This window comes from Scyliorhinus canicula, chromosome 1 (assembly GCF_902713615.1).
Source record: "Scyliorhinus canicula chromosome 1, sScyCan1.1, whole genome shotgun sequence".
Lineage (NCBI taxonomy): Eukaryota > Metazoa > Chordata > Chondrichthyes > Carcharhiniformes > Scyliorhinidae > Scyliorhinus > Scyliorhinus canicula.
This window is the reverse complement of record NC_052146.1, coordinates 259,184,458-259,206,307: the sequence shown is the minus strand read 5'-3', so window position 1 is coordinate 259,206,307 and position 21,850 is coordinate 259,184,458. Positions and strand designations below refer to the sequence as shown.

Sequence of the window (21,850 nt, the reverse complement as noted above, 5' to 3'; positions counted from 1 at the left end):
AGTGAACATTTGCTACAGACAGGAAGACACATGCATCAGGGCCTCATCTGCCAGTTTTTCCAATTCGCAAAAAGGATTATTTTCTTTTGAATATATAATCAGAGAATTACTTTTTCCTAACCTTTTGTTCTTTCATTGGTGTTTCCTGCATGTGTTTAGCTTTGGACAACTGATACTTTATTTTCTCCATTCTGGAAAGAAAATGGCAGCAATTTTGATTACATTCATGTGATGAATTTAACATTGAAAAGCATATTCTTATCACTTTCCACTAATTAACCGTACTACATACTTACCTATTACGTGTTAGTTTGGATTAACATTTGGGTCAGATGATTGTAGCTTTGAACTCATATTTTCAACTGACCCTGATGCACAGCACTGAGAGAGTGCTGTTTAGTTCGATGAGATGGTATCCAGTGATTTGATTGATTTTCTTGATCAGAGGGCACAATTCAAAGAGGAGTAGGCAGTTCACCCACTATTCTGACCTAAACCTTTCCCCAGAAGTAGTGATAAATGAATCATTCATCTAATTGCTGTTTGTGAGTTGCGAAGGCAAATGGTGCCTGTCTAAAAATTCACTGTAATCGGGAAGTAATTCATTACATTGTGCTTTGATGCAATTCAACAGGATAAGGTGATGAATTAACACAAGTTAAATGATTTTTAGCAGTTCATTGCTGAACCATATTTTGCTGCCATATATTTTTCACCTTGTGTGTTGTGAATTTCTCCATGCTGTTCCCCTCCAGATGAATGGCTGCAATGCCTACATCAGGGCTGTGGCAGATACAGAAAAACTTGCTCCCAGTATTTATGATTTGTGAAGAACTTTGGAATTTAAAATTTCAGTTTGGGTGTAAAATGGGTGATGTGGAAGTATTGGAACGATGGGGGAAAGGGACTACCGGGCTACTGATGTCAAGGAACTGTAGCCAAACAGGAGGCTGTATCTACAGGAGAGATGAAGGGAGGCAGGGCGGAGAGCGAATATTTAGTTTAAGCGAATGGTTGTGAACATTGCAACGATAGTTTTGCTGAAATGGTGCTTTTAACTCATTGAAGATGATTGCATATTCGGTTTTATCAACTCCTATTTCAACATAAAATCTAAAAATGTCTGGTGTATCCTCAATTAGGTTGTGAAACGTAGTGAGAGAATACAATTGGTGTATTTTAAGTTAAATTATTTAAAAGCACAATTTAATAATCAGTTTTGAATAAAACAGGATTAAATTCATCTTAATATTTCAGTCCTTGGTCTTGGATTAGCAGAAATGATAGACTGTTGGTCCAGGTGGCGCACTGGTTCTGATCGTCGTTCAAGTTTGTGATTAAGCTTTTTATCACCTCACTGTAAGTGCAAAGGTTACAAAGCTGATATGTTTATTATAACTAATCTTTTCATAATACAGGATCCCATGAACTGATTTGTACATGCTTGGTTCAGGCCCTCCACTTGCAGCTCTTCAACTTGTGCAATCTTTTTTCCATCAGGGGGAGGCACCAGTCTGAGCTTTTCCATGATCATTAATGATGTCCCTCTGGGTTGGACATGCCCAACTGGTTTTCCTCCTTTCTCAGAGACTCAGATGTTCTTTTGAGCAAACTGGTCAAACGACTCATTAAGTTCAGAAGTATAAAGTTATGCCAACCTTATTTTGAATTATATGCTATTTTTGTTAACTGAACACAGTCTAAAGTTCCATTTCCCATGCTTTGCAGATGAAACATTGTGTGCAATTGATGGAGTGCATGGGATTCATGAACTCCATATCTGGGAGTTGGCCGGAGGTAGGATTATTGCTTCCCTTCATGTGAAGTGCTTGGATTCGTCCAGCTACAAGGCAGCGGAGTTACAAATACGTGAGATCTTCCACAATGCAGGGATTCACTCTGTTACGATTCAGGCAGAGTTTATTGATAGAGTGACTGACTCTGTCCTAATGTGCAGCTCCCCCTGTATGTTAAAGGAATGTGAGTATAAAATGTGCTGCACCCAACCAAAAGACCACAGCCTTGAAGCAGGCGCCTCATGCAACGGCCACATGAGTAACAATGCAGCGGAAGGTAATGGAGAACTTTCCATTCTTCCATCTTACAATCTGACAACCAAAGATGTGGAGAAAGATAAACCGGAAGCCACAAATGGGCTATTGGATTTACACAGTACATCCTTATGAGTTTATTTTATACTCAAAAATGAAGTCAGGTTTGGCACTGAAGCTCAATCAAGGACTGGTAAACTCACAGATTCTACTTGTTATAAAAATCAAGTCTGCAACAGAAGAATACGGATCAATAAGGTCTCCCTCTGTTAATGTGTTTGAGGTACGCTTAGCTAACTGTCAACGTCTTCATTATAACCAGTCTGAAATGAGTTTGCCAAACTAATTACAGCTCACAAAAGTGATTTTATTGGTGTTCTTGTAAACATTGAAATTAAATGGCAATTTACCACTTGAATGTTAAATTGACTAAAGGCTAAGTTTTAGCTCTTGCAAAATAACTAAATTGTACATTAAACCTGGATGTGTTACTCAGCTTTATTTAATTTCAGTTGCATGAAATGTCTAGCTTTAACACTGGTGTCAGAATGCCTGCAACTGGCCATTGCTTTCAAAACAAGAAAAAAGATAATTAAGTCTTTCAAACCACAATAATTGAAATTTTATACTATAAGATGATCAAGTACCAAGGAATTAGTATTTGACACAACTATTCAACAGTGTGATTTTTATCAGGCTTCTTCAACTACTTGTGTCTGGTGCGCGACTGTCTGATTGCCTATCTGTGTCCTTCATTATTTAAAAAAGGTGGCCCATTCAATTGGACTTTCTGTTGCCAAATGTCTTTCCTTAATTACAGTATGTTACCTGGGGTCATTAAATGGTGGGCCTTGGCTTCATTCGTAACCATTATTCTCATTGAGTGGGTTACTTGATAGGTAATTTTGATCCGATACCGAGTAGACCCAAAAGGGATCAAAATATGCAGGTTGGGACAGGGCAGGACAGGGTGGGGGCAAAGGCCTCAGTTTCACTAGAGTTCTGTTCTGGCCAAAGTGCTGCTTTGAACTCCAATGGAAGTGGCAAGTTTGCTTGTGGGGTATTTCTGGAGGCTGAGGGGAAGCGGGCAAATTATTCTTCCACCTCGACATCAAAGGGGCATGTCCTGTGAATCTTAGCTGCTCTGAGAATTCTGCCTTGTGTGTCCTTATAGAACCTGGGGGTGATTTTATGTAGTAATTTCTGATTTATGAACTGACCACCGGAAGCCATGTAATTCCTGTGATAAGATTTTTTTATTTATGTGGCGAAAAATAATAAAGTGAACAATCCTAAAATGATAGATATTGGAATTTTTCCTACTGAAAGCAATACATATTTGTAACGGACTCGAGCAAAATGTAACGAATAAACAAGTATCTTCAAAAGGGGATTGTATTGTAGGGCAGAAGTTTTAACTGATTACCTTTTTGGGGAGGAAATGGAGAGATATATTTTCATAATTTTCACTCAAATGGTTACATATGTCAAGTACTGTCTGCATTAGGGTAAATGGTATATGAAAGGAACAGGTTTGATCGGCTAAATTGTATTTATAGCTCTTTCTGTGCTTTGTTTTATACTCTAGCTTTGTTTTGATTTGCAGTCTGGCTTAAAATGACTTGTTTTTATACTTCTAGAGACAAAGCACAATTTCTAAAATCTTGCTACAGTCTTTCCTTTCCTTTTCTGTCGATAATGGTGTTACACTGTTAAAGCATTTTGTTACCTGCTGCTGAAGTGTACAGTACAAAGAGATTACGAAGGCAGAAATCAGTACAGTGATCCAGAAGAATTCTTTCATTTTCCCAGAAATTAAACTGGATGGTCAAATTGTGCTCTTTACCTCTTTAATAACTTTAAACATAAAGGAATGTGGTAGACATACACTTGTTTTAGCCAAGAAAGTCGGACAAATCCACCCGACCAATTACCAACCCAGCAGTCTACTCTTGGTCTTCAGCAAAGTGGTGGAAGGTGTCATCAACAGCGCTATCAAGTGGAATTATTCAGCAATAATCTGCTCACTGACACTCAGTTTGGGTTCCGTCAGGGCCACTCTGCTCCTGAATTGTTACAGCCCTGGTTCAAACATGGACAAAAGAGCTGAACTTAAGACGTGAGTTGAGAGTGACTGCCCTTGACATCAAGGCAACATTTGAGCGCGGCATAAAGGAGCCCTAACAGAACTGAAATCAATGGGGATCAAATAGGGCAAAACTTTCCACTGGTTGGAGTTATACCTGGCAGAAAGGAAGATGGTTGTTGGATGGCAATCATCTCAGTCCCAGGACATTTCCTGTAGAGTCCTAGGCTCAAACATCTTCAGCTGTTTCATCAATGACCTCCCCTCTATTGCTCCATTAGAAGTGGGGTTGTTCGCTAATGATTGCACAATGTTTATCACCATTGGCGAACCCTCAGATACTCAAGCTGTCCGTGTCCATTTGCAGCAAGACCTGGCAATACTCAGGTTTGAGCTAATAAGTGACAAGTAACACTTGTGCCGACATGTGTCCATCATCTCCAACAAGAAAGAATCTAACCAGCACCCCTGGACATTCAATGGCATTACCATTGCTGAATCCCCCATTATCAACATCCTGGGGTTATCATTGACCAGAAACTGAACTGGACCAGCCATATAAACACTGTGGCTATAAGAGCGGGTAAGAAGCTGGGAATTCTGTGTTGTGTAACTCACCTCCTGACTCCCCAAACCTTATCTGCCATCTACAAGGCACAAGTCAGCAGTGTAATGGAATACCCATCACTTTCTTTGATGAGTGCAGCTCCAAGAACATGCAAGAAGCTCAACACCAACCAGGACAAAGTATACCACTTGATTGGCACCCCATCTACCACAATACCATTCTCTCCCACCACCAGCAGTGTGTACTATCTATAAGATATACTGCAACAACTCATCAAGGCTCCTTCCAAATCCATGACCTATACTACCTAGAAGGACAAGGGAAGCAAGTACGTGGGAACAGCACCACAAAGTTCCCTCCAAGCCACAGAGCATTCTGAATTGGAACTATATTGTCGTTCCTTCACTGTTGCAGGGTCAAAATCCCAGAGCTGCCTTCTTAACAACTGTGGGTGTACCTACAACACATGGACTGTAACGGTTCAAGAAGTACTACCGTCATGAGGGCAAATCGGGATGGGAATTATTGCTGGCCTAGACAATAACACACACATCCCATGATGAATATTAATAAAACACACATGTAATACGGCAGTATCCAGTAAGATAAATGATCACTTCATTTGCAGGTGATCTACAAATGCACATGGGGATACAATTCGTTTTAATGGGCAAGATCTTCCAATGATTGCTTTGAGCTGCCTTGATCAACAAGTGTTGTGATTTGTAGCTATTCACAAAAACACAGTCAATTCTAGTTTACATTTTTTGTGGAAATGTTCAGTTACTTCCATTTGTAGTTAATGTGCGGCAATGAAAGATGGTGCTGTACTGTATACTGAAAATTGTCATCATGTACAAAATGCTAATGGTAGCGATATATGTGCATTTGCTGTTTGTTATTATGCTGTTAATGAATGAATGATGAAGGTTGAGAAATTTGGGTTAGTTTAAAAGTGATATTTGAAATTCATAAGCATTTGCAAATATATGTACTTTTGAAATGTTACTGTCATTGGGAGAATAAAGCTACCTGCTGTAAAAATGTGAGTTATTTGCCAATGCAATCAAAATTTAAAAAAAATCTTTGTTGCAGGCAATATTATTCTTGAAAGAATGTAACAGTTTTTCTGTGGGTGGGATCACTTTTGTAGCATGTATTTCAGTCATCACAGTGAAATAATTGTTCAACCAATTGACTTCCTTGACATTTTGTGTATGTGTGTCCCTCTACCTTACGGTTTATATTTGGAGGACATTTTTTCTCTACCTTATCTGTATGAGCTTCACATGTTTGCATGAGAATGTTGTACGTGTCTCTTTTGTTGCTATTTGTTTCTCAGTTTGCATATAACTTTTGCTTAGTTTGTTTGTGTTTTTTCTGAATTTGTATCTTCTTTGACAGACAATCTGGCTATTGTGCATATTCATGTATGCTAGTCTTGGTTTCTTGCTTAATCTCAAAGTCTCTCTCTTTATTTATCATGACCGGGCTCTGGGAGCCTTTGACAGACGGGGCAGCACAGTGGTTAGCACTGCTGCTTCACAGTGCCAGGGACTGAGTTCAATTCTGACCATAAGTCATTGTGTGGAGTTTGAGCTTTCTCCCCCTGTCTGTGTGGGTTTCCTCCCGGTGCTTCGGTTTTCTCCCACAGTCTAAAGATGTGCAGGTTAGGTGGGGTCGCGGGGATAGGACAGCAGAGTAGACCTACTATGTAGGGTGCTTTTTCAGATGGTCGGTGCAGACTCAATGGACCAAATGGACCGTTTGCACTGTAGGAATGCTAGGATTCTAAGAGCGAAAACCCATGCGATTGAAAACTAGTGAACATTTATTGACTATTTACAGAGATGCACTTTAGCAGGATTCCATTAGTCTTACCTCAGGTTCCAGCTGAACGTGATCTGACAGAATTGATGATGCACTCTAGCTATTAGCATAATACCTGTTAGCCTTTTATACTACATTTATTTTCTCCCATTTTGGGACAATATTGTCACAATTTTAAACTGGGAGGTAGATTTGTTTTGTAAGTAGAATCAGAATAGAATTCCTACAGTGCAGAAGGAGGCCATTCGGCCCTTCGAGTCTGCACTGACCCTCTGAAAGAACACCTTACCTAGGCCCAATCATTTGCATGACTCCAGTAACTCCATTAACCCCACCTAACTTGCACATCCTTGAACACGAAGGGGCAGTTTGTCATGGCCAATCCACTAAACCTGCACATCTTTGGACTGTGGGAGGAAACCAGAGCACCCGGAGGAAACTCACGCATGCACAGGGAAATGTACAAATCTCCACACAGACAGTCACCCAAAGCCGGAATTGAACCCGGGACCTTGGCGCTGTGAGGCAGCAGTGCGAACCACTATGCCATTGTGCCGTAAAATGGAATCATTGTTTCCCAATCCATTGAAATGAAAAGCTGGCAAAATGTTTTTTCCTTGCAAGAATCTGCATGCCAAAACGATGTTAAGTGGCCTGCTGAATGCTTTCTTCAGTATTATGATTGTCTTATTTCTTCAGCCGATCCTCCCGTGGTGAGAAAAGCCTGTGGGAGGTATTGCGGCTCAGTAGCCAGGTTCCAGACTTACCCCAGGACTTGCTGGCCAGGGAAGGAATATATTCATGATGCAGCCAAATAGGATGATAATCAAGCTACTCATTTGTACCACACATCAGGGTAGGTGGTTAGAGTTGGAGGGATTCCTGGTCAGCAATGATGGCAACATGACTTGCCAGTGTGTCAGATATGGCAGAAATCCCTCATGAAAAGAAGCATGACCAGAGCTACATCCTACACTGGATGAGCACAGCTGAAGAAGATGTGACTGAACAACAACACATCAGGCGCCGACAACAAGTGTTTCTGAACCAGCACATAGACTAAACGAAGGTGTGTTTGAAGACAGGCGACCGGTGAAAACAAACATGGATATATCTAGACATGCACTTGTGTAGCCCTTCAATATAACTAAAACTAATAAAGAGCAAATATTTTTTTTCCTGTTTGATGCAGGAGTGTGTGCTGCATGGCATGATTTGACGACATTGAAAGTTCTGACATATCTTGCTGAAAAAGTAAGGTCCCTCTGGGCAGTGGAAATATTTACTTGAAGCAAACTTTTTTCTGTATAAATACGATAATTAAAAATGAAGGAATTTTGGGAGTGCTGGATGAGAGCTATTTAGAGACAGTAATTTATCGCTGGTTGTTAATCATTCTAAACACTACTTGTCAATATTTACATACACCATGTTAAGGCATGGCACATGATACGGCAGCTGCCCAAATCCAAAAGGGAAACTTCAAACAGTTGCCACAACAACTTTGCAATTTGTATATTATGAGGAGTTGTCTGAAGTAACTTATAGGTCAATTGTGATGATTTTATATATTAAAGTTAAACATTTATTAAAATAAATAGAAAAGAAAATAACACTTAAAACAAGAACACATTTACACAGTTAACAGTACTTTTCAAATATTTATTTTTACAAGATTTTGTCTCAAATAATTTAGAACTTAACCCCCTTTTGATGGAAGCAGTCGTCATAGATTTTTAATCTGTAACACATTTCAGTAACATTACCACATAATTCCCTTAGGGTGATCTGTGAGGATGGCAACAAACAGGTGTTCACAGGTCTAGCTTCAACACACACTACCTTGTTTGAGATCTCACAGCCATCACCCTTCAATATTTCCTTAAATCTTGTATTTCCCCTTTGATCTTATACTCCATTCCTTCTACAATACTTTAGAAGTTCCTTTTCCCAGAATTGATCAAACCTTTTTTTGACTTTATGGTTACTATGTTTTAAAATTAAACTTGCGCTTTTTTGCCTCTTTTGTTTATAGTCTTCCATTTGTATATGTTATTTTTGAAATACAACAGTCAACTCTACATCACTTCTTTTATTTGTGCTCCTGGCTCCCTGACTCTCTCTTCATCACCATTTTAAACTGCTGGCCTTCACACCTCACCTATTGATATTTGACCTTTGCTGGCTATTATATCCATTTCTGTTAAACCAGTCACATCCATACAAGCTTGTTTCCTAGTATATGATGATATGGCAATGATATATCAAAAAAATTAACACTAAGGGTCGATTCTCCGGCCGTTATACACCCGGCGCAAATCCCATTATGTCAGGAGAATAGGGGGAGAGCCTCTAAATGGGATTTGCACCGGGCGCCGAACAGTGCACAATGATCTCAGTCTGCATTAGCTGACATAATCTGTTTCATGCCCTTTCTGGGACAGCTTTCTGCTGTTAGAAAAGAGGAACTGGAATCACTCAGTTTTTATGTGGTCAGGAGCTGTTAATCATAATAAGAGTGTTTATAAACATTGTGGTTAGTATCAAAGCAGGGTACTTGAGATGCATTCAAGCATGAAGGGAAATGTAAAACAATAAACTCCTTAAACAGCTGTGTCTGAATCATTCAGCTGTTAATCACAGGCTAATGAATGGCATTGCTCTGTGAAATTGAATGGTGCTTAGCATTTCAAAGGGTGTCGGGGATTTGAAGCCTTTTCAAGTGTTGTGGCTTTTCAAAGAAGCCTCTGACACTTGTAAAAGTTAAAGGAATTTGTCTGAGGGAACAGATGTTAGGAAAGGGAAAGTCTTCTTGCATTGATTCTTCACTGAACTGCCTGGACTGCTCATCAGCTGTCAGGTAGAGCAATTCAGGCTAAGGAGACCACCTCCGAATTAAAAGATCAACCAAGGAGGATCCTGTTGATCACAGGGACCAGATCACGATGCCTAGGATGATCTTCAGGTTGCCCAGGGCTGGAAGGGGCAAAGCAGATATGGGTCCCCCATCATGGGGAGAGGGAGGGCCAGGCTCAACCCCTCACCCACAGCCCTTACCCAGATAACTGCCAGGACTCTTGGGGGACATCCTTCTGCAGCCAAGCAGTAACAGAAGGGCACATTACCCATAGACTGACTCCCCTCACCCCCTTGGAATCCACCGAGTCAGGTGTGGGTATCACTGCCAGGGTGTAAATGCCATGAAAGGGGTGGTTGAAGAGGGGGGTCTGTGGAGTGCAGGTCACCCAAATTCAGGCATGGCTTGGGGAGGGGGGGGTGACCCATTATTCCCGTGGTGGGGGTGGATGCCCTTCCTTGATGAGGGGCTGGGGGTGGCTTCCTTATCAGCAGGGGTGGGGGGGGGGGGGGGGTGAAGATTTTGTTGGGGGGGGGGGGGGCTGCCTCTGGACACTGGGATTGGGCTTCCCACTCAAAATGACAGCCCAATACTTGAATTTGAATGGAATCTGGCATAGTCTCCACCATGCATAAATTTGCATGGCCAAAGACTGTAACTCACACCTGAGCAACCCTAGTGCCAGCAGGGATCAGTACTGATTCTCTGCCGGCAGGAGTATGTAAGCTCCAGAGTGGAGCCAATATACATTTCCAGTTGTTTCCTTTCAGTCTTGCTCCCTGAATATATTCCTGCAGAAGGTAGTAGCTCTCTGATGCCTCACTCAAACGTCACTCATATGAATCATAATAGTGATATTGGCATGTCCCTGAAATATGGGGACGTATGAATGTCAATGCAGAATGAGGCCTGTTACCTAACATCCACATACAAACACTTTTATCAGAAAGTACCAGCACTGAGCACTGCAGAGCAATTAGGAATGACAACCTTCATTGAATTTTATTTGCTGCTAGCCCACTTGTACTCTTTCCCAATCTTTGGAATCTCGAATGCTACAGTTTTTAGCTTGCCCCTTTCAATGCATATTTTTAATTTAATAAAAGGTAGAAGGAGACGTGTTCGTAGAAACTGTGGTGTTGAATGATTCATAGCTATTGTACATATAAAGTACATGAAATGTAGCCAAAGGATTTAAACAGGAATTCAATCATTTAAGTATGTGTATAATGTGCAGGAACTACATTAAATCAGTCTTAAAGGATTGGAATCAAACTAATCTTATTAAGGGAACAGAGCGAGTACAGAATTAATTTTAAGAACAATCACCTGATCACTTCACCACACACAGATGTAAAGAAGGGTTTTCCTGTACTGAGGATGGAGGACTGAAAATCATTCTGCACAACAAACATCAGACACTGTTGCTGTTAGATAAGTGTCCCTTTTCTATATGTGCCCCTGATTGACGTAGAATTGTCGGTATTCCTCTGTGTGAATATGCCAATGTTTAATGTAAGATGCCAAATTTAGGCTGAGGGGAAACCATTGGTTAGAAGTGTGTTCCTTTCAGAGGATTGTTTGAACATATCTAAGATTCAGAGTGTGTCCTTTAGTCATGACAATCTTGTCTATTTTCTTTTGATCTGAAAAACTTGACATATTCAACAGTTACATTTGGAAGTGTTCGCAACGAGTGTATGAGAAGTTATTTGTCACTTTTTAGTGCCTTGAGAAAGTTTACAACTTTTCAACTGATTCTGGTATCATTGTGGGTCTGGGAGGAGATGTTCATGATCCGGACTCTCAGAGAATGCTGGAGGCTAGGCTGTTGGTAAACTGCCTTTTATTGAACATTATTCTAACTATGTATAATATATGATGTGGAGATGCCGGCGTTGGACTGGGGTGAGCACAGTAAGAAGTCTTACAACATCAGGTTAAAGTTCAATAGGTTTGTTTCAAATCACCAGCTTTCGGAGCAGACTTCTTACTATAGTGTTGTAAGACTTCTTACTATGTATAATATAAGTTCAGCACGAGGCTCTACATAGAGCTATCTCTCTGGCCCCAATCCCTGATTCCAGGGGTACTGTCGGCTGGCAGTGCCCTTGCCAGGGGTATGCACTGAGGCCCCCGTAGGGACTAATGTTGGTGTTGCCCTAGGTGGGCCGCCAGTGGGTGGTGGCCAGGTAGGTATGGGGGTTATGACGGAGGTGTGGGGATGGGAGGTGGAGAGGTGGCACCCATACGGTTGGTGTCACTGTACTCTGCAGAACCAGGAGCCAAGGTGGATGGTCAGTGGGGTGCGCAGCAAGATGGCTGCCTTACATCCCACAGATTATATGCAAACAGTGTTTACTGTACGTGCATTCTGGTACACATCGATGCCGCTGTCTCGGTGACAGAGAATTGTAATTTGGTGTCAAATTGGCGTCCGCCACGATTTAGGCGTCAAAACTGATTCTCTGCCCAATTGCGTTTTGCGATTTTGGCATCGGCCAACAGAGAATCCCGCCCATGATCTCCAAATTTGCAGATGATACAAAGTTGGGTGGGAGGGTGAGCTGTGAGGAGGATGCAGAGATGCTTCAGCGGGATTTGGACAGGCTGAGTGAATGGGCATATACATGGCAGATGCAGTATAGAACATAGAACATAGAACAGTACAGCACAGAACAGGCCCTTCGGCCCTCAATGTTGTGCCGAGCCATGATCACCCTACTCAAACCCACGTATCCACCCTATACCCGTAACCCAACAACCCCCCCCCCATTAACCTTTACTTTTTTTAGGACACTACGGGCAATTAAGCATGGCCAATCCACCTAACCCGCACATCTTTGGACTGTGGGAGGAAACTGGAGCACCCGGAGGAAACCCACGCACACAGGGGGAGGACGTGCAGACTCCACACAGACAGTGACCCAGCCGGGAATCGAACCTGGGACCCTGGAGCTGTGAAGCATTTATGCTAACCACCATGCTACCCTGCTGCCCAAATGCGGATAAATGTATAATGCGGATAAATGTGAGGTTATCCGCTTCAGTAGCAAAAATAGGAAGGCAGATTATTATTTGAATGGGTGTAAATTGAGAGAGGTGGATACTCAGCGAGACCATGGTGACCTTGTGCATCAATCTCTGAAAATAAGTGTACAGGTACATAAGGGAATAAAGAAGGCAAATGGTATGTTGGCCTTCATAGGACAGGAATAGAGATGTTTTACTGCAATTGTATAGGGCATTGGTGAGGCCAAACCTGGAGTATTGTGTGCTGTTTTGGTGTCCTTATCTGAGGAAGGATGTTCTTGCTATGGAGAGAATGCAGCAATGGTTCACCAGGCTGAATCCTGGGATGGTGGGACTGTCATATGAGGAGAGACTAAATTGGCTAGGATTATATTCATTGGAGTTGAGAGAGAGGGGCTCTCATAGAAACTTACAAAATTCAAACAGGATTAGACAGCATAGACTCAGAAACAATATTCCCGATGGTAGAGGAGTTAGAACTATGGGTCATAGTTTGAGGATAATGGGTAAACCTGTTAAGACCGAGGTCAGGAAAAAATTCTTTACCCAGAGACTGGTGAGTCTGTGGAATTTGCTACCACAAAAAGTAGTTGAGGCCAAAACGTTGTGTAATTTCAAGAAGGAATTAGATAAAGCCCTTGGGGCAAAAGGGATCAAGGGATATGGGGAGCAGATGGGATTAGGGTATTGAACTTGATGATCAGCCATGATCATTTGTTTTTATTAAGGGGCAATTTAGCATGGCCAATTCACCTAACCTACACATCTTTTGGATTGTGGGGGTGAAACCCACGCAGATACGGGGCGAATGTGCAAACTCCACATGGACAGTGACCCAGGGCCGGGATTCGAACCCGGGTCCTCAGCGCCGCAGTCCCAGTGCTAACCACTGTGCCACTGTGCTGCCCTATCAGTCATGATCATAATGAATGGCAGAGCAGCCTTGAAGAGCCGAATGGCCTTTTCCTGCTTCTATTTTCTATGTTTCTATGTTACCTCATCCAGGCCACTGGACCCCACCTGGAGGACGTGCTGCCAACGCAGCTGTAGAAGGTGCAACCAAACATGACCCAACAGGCTGGGGTCTTGGCCCTTTACCAGAATAAGCTCGAGGTGCGCTGACTTGTGTCCATAATTCACCAGGGTGATAGTAGTGCCAGCAGTATCCAAAGGTTCTCCCGTGTAGGTGCCCAGTGTGGCCTGGGTGTCCATTAAATCCAAGGTCCGAATACACTGCTTAATTCGGTCAAACATCTTGGGCTGGATTCTCCAATCGCAGACGCTGAAATCGTGTTCGGCAATCGGCCAGAGAATTACAGCTCCCGAAAAAATCGGGGGCGGCGCCGTTTTTGCGATGCTTTGCCCACTCCAGTGTACACTGCACCACGTATCGATGGCCTCAGGACGTTGCCAGGCCCGCTCTCCAATGCTCCGGTCAAGTTTCCGACGGTGTCGTTCGCGTGGGGTCTCATCCATTGGGAACTTGACATGGCGGCTGCGGACTCAGTCCAGCGCCATCACATTCGGGGAGGGCCGATCCGTGGGCAGGGGGGTCTTTATTAGGGGCTGGGGGCACTGTGGATGTTTGTCTGGGGTGCGCAAGCCGGCCAAAGGTGGGGGTACTATTTTGCAGGCTGGGTTCACGAGCAGCCTCCGCCATGTAGCATGGCGCGGCCGCTGCAGGCCGCCGCTGTGCACATGCGTGGTCACGGACTCGGTGATTCTCCAGCCATATCAGTAGCTAGACCTGGGTGCTCTCCCATGCCGGCATGCTGCCCCCAGCAAAACGGGGAATCAGTGGCCGTTTTACGTCATTTTTCTTGGCACCGTTCCCACGCCAAAGTGGGGATATAGCCCCAGAATCGGAGAACCCAGCCCCTCCTGTCTGACCACAGAGATCGCTGCCCCAGTGTCCAATTCCATATTGAACAAGTGCACATTGACTTGTACTGTGATTTTTCTGGCGGCCTGCGACACAATACAGCTGCAGGCAGTCATCCTCCCCTTCCCGTTCATCCAGGTGGAAGGTCCGGGCCCTGGGCTGACGTTTACCTTTACGGCGGCGTCTTGACCTTGGGTCACTCATGGCCTGCGCTCATGCTGGAGCCAGGGCTGGTGACCATAAGCCCCTCATTGACCAGGCTCCCCTTCTACAGACTCCGGCAAAGTCTCCCACCGGGAAGGCTTTTCCTTCGGCCAAAGGTCCAGGGCATGGTCGTGGTCTGGGGAGGGGACTCATCAGCAGGAGGGGGTGTTTTCTAGGGCATTCACTTCCATTCACTGTATCTCCCGCACCCCTCGCTCCCCAGATTCCCGGGACAGCGCAATCTGGGAAGGTTTGGCCAGCAGTTGTTTCTGAGAGGCCGCATTGTTAATGCCACAAACCAAGTGGTCACACAACATCTCAGATAGGGCAGTGCTGTATCCATAGAATTCAGGAAATGTCTGTAATCTGTATAAAAACTCGGTGATGGACTCACCCAGGGTCCTTTCTGTGGTATTAAAATTATATTGCCGCACTATAATGGATGGGGTCCGATTAAAGTGATGGGCCACGAAGGCTACAAGCACATTGAACGTTTTAGTGTGTGGGGCCACTGGATACATAACGCTCCATATCATTCCGAATGGGTATGTGCCACAAGCAGTGAGCAATATGACTTCCTGGCGGTCGTTCTCTGCGATATCATTTGCCCGGAAAAAGTAATGCACCCTCTGTGCGTACTGATTCCAATATTCCAATCCGGCATCAAACACATCCATCAGTCCAAAAAGAGGCATGCTGATATAAAATATCCAATTTATATTTGATTGAGATGGGAGATGGGGGTGGCTCAGCAGTGTCGATTGATTTATAAAGCCACAAAGAGCCCACACCCAGCTTGTAGAAGCACAAACTGACTTTATTTTACAGCTACCATTATATACAGCTCCAGTAGCTCCCTATTGGCTCTTCACTAGTCAATGCCTTACTAGCCGACTCTATTCATACATAGCCAGACATTTTTAGAGGTCCCCCTACCCCCATATCAGTGGGGGGGGTGCATATTCTGCAAGGCCCACGGGGTAGTTAATCATTCCCACCCCCTAAGACCTGTGGTTATAACAACTTTACAGCCACAGTAGTCAGTGTTGTAATGTAGGAATTTCTGCTCACTTCCACAGCTGTGGTGTGATACTGAGCAGATAATCTGCTTTACATGTTGATTGAGGGATATATATTTGCTGGGCCAGCAGGAATGGCTCCCCCCGGTGTTCTTTAAAAATAGTGCCGTGAGATCTTTTAAATCTGAGCAGCAGATGGGGCCTTGGTTTAACACCTCATCTGACAGATAATAATGTCAACCAGCGCCAGGGAGAGAAATCATGGGCCCCAGTGCTTTTCCTGTTTCTGCTCCTTATTCGCACCTCCCCCACCCACTTTAACACCCCCCCCCCCCCCCTCAATCACGCATGATATGTTTTCTCATGTCAAGATTCACCAATCAATTCACAAAGCAACCACAGAAAGATTCTAGCAAAATGTTAGCATCTGGTTATGAATATCATCCCATATGTATGCAGCATATGTCATTAATATTAAGAGCCGCGAATATCCCATTAGTTACTTATAACACCATGTGGTAGTCACCGCTGTTGTACATATATCACATATGAGGTGTATGAAATGAAATGAAATGAAAATCGCTTATTGTCACGAGTAGGCTTCAATGAAGTTACTGTGAAAAGCCCCTAGTCGCCACGTTCCGGCGCCTGTTTGGGGAGGCTGGTACGGGAATTGAACTGTGCTGCTGGCCTGCTTTGTCTGCTTTTTAAAAGCCAGCGATTTAGCCGAGTGAGCTAAACCAGCCTCTATTACGGTAAGGCCGCTGTACTACAGGTACGGGGGAAGATCCCTGCCTGCTGGCTCCGCCCAGTAGGCGGAGTATAAATGTGTGGGCTCTCCGAGCTGCAGCCATTTTGGCAGCAGCTGCGGGAGGCTACACATCTTTGCGTAATAAAGCCTCGATTACACTCTACTCTCGTCTCGTCGGAATTGATAGTGCATCACACCATGCGATGGTATTACCAATTTGGGTGACTGCCTCAGCCCTCATTAACATGTTCTGCATATTTGCACCTTGTGCACACGGTGAAAGTAAATTCCAATTTGGGAGAAAGATTCAATGCTTGTTCTCCAAATAAACTGCATTAGATATTTCCCATTCTGTATCAGCAGAAGATTTTCTTCTGCCTGGGTATGTGGTATTACCCAATACAATTATTTCATACAAAGGGTTTAATGGGATTATATTTTATCAGGAATTTCACAGGGTAGAAATATCAAATAACCAACAAAGTGGAATGATTGGACAACATAGATCTTCACTGTTAGTGAGAAGCATTGGAGCCCTGTGGTAGTCACCACTGTTGTATTATATTTCATATATTGGTATCACGGTAAGGCACCTGTACTACAGGTACGGGGGTAGATCCCTGCCTGCTGGCTCCGCCCAGTAGGCAGAGTATAAATGTGTGGGCTCTCCGAACAGCAGCCATTTTGCCAGCTGCTGTATGTGTGGAGGCCACACATCTCTGTGTAATAAAGCCTCGATTACCTTCTACTCTCGTCTCGTCGGAATTGAGCATCAATTTATTACACAGAGATTTTTCAGAAATGGACCTCCGCATCGAGCCGGATCACCTGCAGCTGCATACTCAAGCAGACAACGCCAAAAAGGACTTTGCACATTGGCTAGCTTGCTTTGAAGCATACATCGGGTCTGCGACAGACCCAATCTCAGAGGCACACAAGGTCCAGATTCTGTACATGTGGCTGAACTCCAACGTTTTTCCCCTCATCTGGGACGCGCCGACCTACGCAGAGGCCATGGCGCTACTGAAGGAGAACTTCGCTCAGCAAACCAACAAGATCTACGCCAGGCACCTCCTGTCTACGCGGCGCCAACTTCCCAGTGAGTCTGGAAGATTTCTGGCGTGCCCTGCTCGCCCTGGTGAGAGACTGTGATTGCCAGGCCGTTTCGGCCTCTGTACATTCGAACCTGCTAATGAGAGTCGCGTTCGTTACGGGCATAGAGTCGAACTACATCCGCCAGCGCCTCTTGGAAGAGGTAACGCTTGACCTCGCTGCGACCAAGAAACTAGCGCTCTCGTTCACAGTCGCCTCACGCAACGTACAGGCTTATGCCCCCTGACCGAATGGCCCACCCCACCTGTGCATCATGGAGCCTGCCAGCGGCCACCCCATCGTGGACCCCATCAGCAACCGCCCCCAGCCAACCCCGCGTCGCGCGGCAGCCAACCAACCCCGGGGGACCCAAGTGCTACTTCTGCGGACAGACAAAACACCCCCGGCAGCGCTGCCCGGCGCGGTGCGTGCTCTGCAAGGCCTGTGGCAAGAAATTACATTTCGCTGCTGTGTGCCAGGCCCGCTCAATCGCCGCTATTGTCCCAGCACCCCCCATGTGCGGCCAGTGGGCGCCACCATCTTCCTGTCCTCAGACCACATGCGGCCCGTGAGCACCGCCAACTTGCTCCACTCACAACACGTGCGGCCCGTGGGCGCCGCCATCTTGCTTGCCTCAGAACCAATGGGCGCTGCCATCTTGCCTAACCCAGGACACATGTGGCCCGAGGGCGCCGCCATCTTTCCTGCCCCAGGACACGTGTGGCCCGTGGGCGCCACCATCTTGCCCGCCTCAGGACCCCTGCCCGTCGGGCACCTCATCGGGCCGCTCATCGCCTGCAACCGCCGACGACCAGCCGCGTCTCACCTCGGTCATGATCGGCCAGTCTCGACCGCACAACCTCGAGACCGCGTCGACAAAGGTGAAGGTCAACGGGCACGAGATATCCTGCCTTCTGGACTCCGGGAGCACTGGGAGCTTCATCCATCCCGATACGGTAAGGCGCTGCTCCCTCGTGGTGCACCGCGCTAACCAGAGAATCTCCCTGGCCAATCTCTACGCTGCCTTGCTAGTCGGCCTTGACTTCCAGTGCAACCTCCAGAACCTAACCCTGAAATTTGACGGGCCCCTACCACCCTTTACTGTTTGCGGCCTCACGACCCTTAAGGTCGACCCGCCTTCCCTTTTTGCAAACCTCACCCCGGATTGCAAACCCGTCGCCACCAGGAGCAGACGGTACAGTGCCCAGGACAGGACCTTAATCAGGTCTGAGGTCCAGCGGCTGCTTCGGGAAGGCATTATCGAGGCCAGCAACAGCCCCTGGAGAGCCCAAGGGAAAACCGGAGAGAAAACCAGGATGGTCGTTGACTACAGCCAGACCATCAATCGGTACACGCAGCTCGACACGTACCCCCTCCCACGCAGATCTGATATGGTCAATCAGAGTGCACAGTACCGGGTCTTCTCGACAATGGACCTGAAATCTGCCTATCACCAGCTCCCCATCCGTAAGGTGGACCGCCCGTACACCGCGTTTGAAGCAGACGGCCGCCTTTACCATTTCCTTAGGGTTCCCTTCGGCATCACCAACGGGGTCTCGGTCTTCCAAAGGGAAATGGACCGAATGGTTGACCGGTACGGGCTGTGGGCCACTTTCCCGTACCTGGACAACGTCACCATCTGCGGCCACGATCAGCAGGACCACGGCGCTAACTTTTCCAAATCTCTCCACACCTCCACACTCCTCAACCTAACCTACAACAAGGAGAAGTGTGTGTTCAGCACGGACCGATTACCCATTCTCGGCTCTGTGGTTCAGAACGGAGATCTAGGGCCCGACTCTGACTGCATGCACCCCCTCATGGAACTCCCCCTCCCCCACTGCCCCAAGGCCCTCAAACAATGCCTGGGGTTCTTTTTGTGCTATGCCCAGTGGGTCCCTAACTATGCGGACAAGGCCCGCCCACTAATCCACTCCACCACTTTCCCACTGACGACCGAAGCTCACCAGGTCTTCAACCGTATCAAGACCGACATCACCAAGGCCGCGATGCACGCGGTCGATGAGACACTCCGCCTCCAAGTCGAGAGCGATGCATCAGACTTTGCTCCGGCCGCCACCCTCAACCAGGCAGGCAGGCCCGTGGCATTCTTTTCCCGCACCCTCCATGCCTCTGAAATTCGGCACTCCTCCGTTGAGAAGGAGGCCCAAGAGATCGTTGAAGCTGTGCGACATTGGAGGCATTACCTGGCCGGCAGGAGATTCACTCTCCTCACTGACCAACGGTCGGTTGCCTTCATGTTCAACAACACACAGCGGGGCAAGATCAAAAATGATAAAATCTTGAGGTGGAGGATCGAGCTCTCCACCTACAATTAAGAGATTTTTTATCCCCTCGGTAAGCTCAACGAGCCCCCCGATGCCCTGTCCCGAGGTACATGTGCCAGCGCATAAGTGGACTGACTCCGGACCCTGCACGACGATCTTTGTCACCCAGGAGTCACCCGCTTTTACCACTTCATTAAGACCCGCAATCTGCCCAACCCCGTCGAGGAAGTCAGGGCTATCACCAGAAACTGCCAGGTCTGCGCGGAGTCTAAACCGCACTTCTACCGGCCAGACCGTGTGCGCCTGGTGAAGGCCCCCCGCCCATTTGAACACCTCAGCGTGGATTTCAAGGGCCTTTCCCTCCACCGACCGCATGTATTATCTTAATGTTGTCGACGAGTATTCCCGATTCCCCTTCGCCATCCCATGCCCCGATATGACGTCTGCCACCGTCATCAAAGCCCTCAACACCATCTTCGCACTGTTTGGTTTCCTCGCCTACATCCACAGTGACCGTAGATCCTCATTTATGAGCGATGAGCTGCGCCAGTACCTGCTCAACAGGGGCATTGCCTCGAGCAGGACGACCAGCTACAACCCCAGGGGAAATGGGCAGGTGGAGCGGGAGAATGGGACGGTCTGGAAGGCCATTCAGCTGTCCCTACGGTCCAGAAATCTTGCGGCCTCCCGCTGGCAGGAGGTCCTCCCTGACTCCCTCCACTCCATTCGGTCGCTCCTGTGCACTGTGACTAACGAAACCCCCCATGATCATCTCTTTGCCTTCCCAGGAAAATCCACCCTCCGGGATTTTCGCTCCCAACGTGGCTGACAGCTCCAGGACCCGTCCTCCTCTGCAAGCACGTGCGGCTCCACAAGGCGGACCCGTTGGTTGAGAGGGTACAGCTACTACACGCAAACCTGCAGTACGCTAAACATAGTGTACCCCGACGGCAGCCAAGACACAGTCTCCCTCAGGGACCTGGCACCAGCTGGGTCCCCACACAACCCCCCCCCCCCCCCCCCGTCCCTGCCCGGCGCCACCCTCCCTCCCCCCAGTGCAGCCCCCGCTCCAGGACAATCCATCCTCCCCTTGCTCCCACCCGGGGATGACGAGGATTCCGACACGCTCCCGGAGTCAACGAAGACCAAGCCGACGCCTGAGTCACCACCAGCACTACGGCGCTCTCAACGACAGATCAAGGCGCCCAATCGTCTAAATATGTAACCTTCTCTGTAATTTAAAAACCAATCTGTATGTATATAGTGTTCCACCACCCCAGCTGGACTCATTTTTAACATGGGGTGAATGTGGTAGTCACCACTCTTGTATTATATTGTATATGCTGGTATTACGGTAAGGCCCCTGTACTACAGGTACGGGGGTAGATCCCTGCCTGCTGGCTCCGCCCAGTAGGCAGAGTATAAATGTGTGTGCTCTCCGAACAGCAGCCATTTCACCAGCTGCTGTAGGAGGCCACACATCTCTGCCTAATAAAGCCTCGATTATCTTCTACTCTCGTCTCGTAGTTATTGATAGTGCATCAAGCCCTTAGGTATCTCTTTGAAATACAACTTTTAAGAGGCAAGAGGACAAAGAGTGAATGGTTCACATTTGTATCTATTTTCTTGATCAAGTCTGAAGACTGCTAATTGCTGCTTCTTGCTACAATATATTTTCAATATCTGCTATGTGACACAACTTTATAGCGATATTTCAATACCTCAAAAAAGCACCAATATAGATTGGGATTATAGATAAATACACAAGATTGAAGTCAATGGATAAGACACTTAAGAATCATGTGCAGTGTAAATCTGGTTACGTATTCCTGTCGTGGCAATTCCACCCTCATAACACGCTCACAGTAATCTTTCACGAGCAACAAAATAAACAGAATTCCAGCCATGATCCCAGTTGGAGCTGTGGGGACCACTCCGGCACCAACCTAGCCCCCTAGAAAGGTGAGAGTTCCTCACATTCGGGGGCCATTGATGTCGGAGTGGTTGGTGCCGGTTTCTCGCCGGCCCCATTATCAGAGAATCCTGCCCGAGCTCTCTCTTGACAGTTGCTGCACTGTCTTTGGCCTTTGGGCAGCATTGGTTTTCTGGTCCCAGGTTCGATTCCCCGCTGGGTCACTGTCTGTGTGGAGTTTGCACATTCTCCCCGTGTCTGCCTGGGTCTCATCCCC

The 21,850-nt window shown here is 46.3% G+C and overlaps 1 protein-coding gene across 1 annotated transcript in view; it reads left to right on the top strand.

Annotated features, from left to right (window-relative positions):
• The window catches only part of LOC119973590 (zinc transporter 10-like), a 39,524-nt gene extending 36,172 nt beyond the window's left edge, over positions 1 to 3,352 (top strand). Inside the window, exon 4 of the mRNA XM_038811958.1 lies at positions 1,729 to 3,352. Within this exon, the coding sequence (XP_038667886.1) occupies positions 1,729 to 2,186 (458 nt within the window). The 3' untranslated portion in view covers positions 2,187 to 3,352. The remainder of the gene's footprint in view (positions 1 to 1,728) is intronic.
• Positions 3,353 to 21,850: the final 18,498 nt, after the last annotated feature.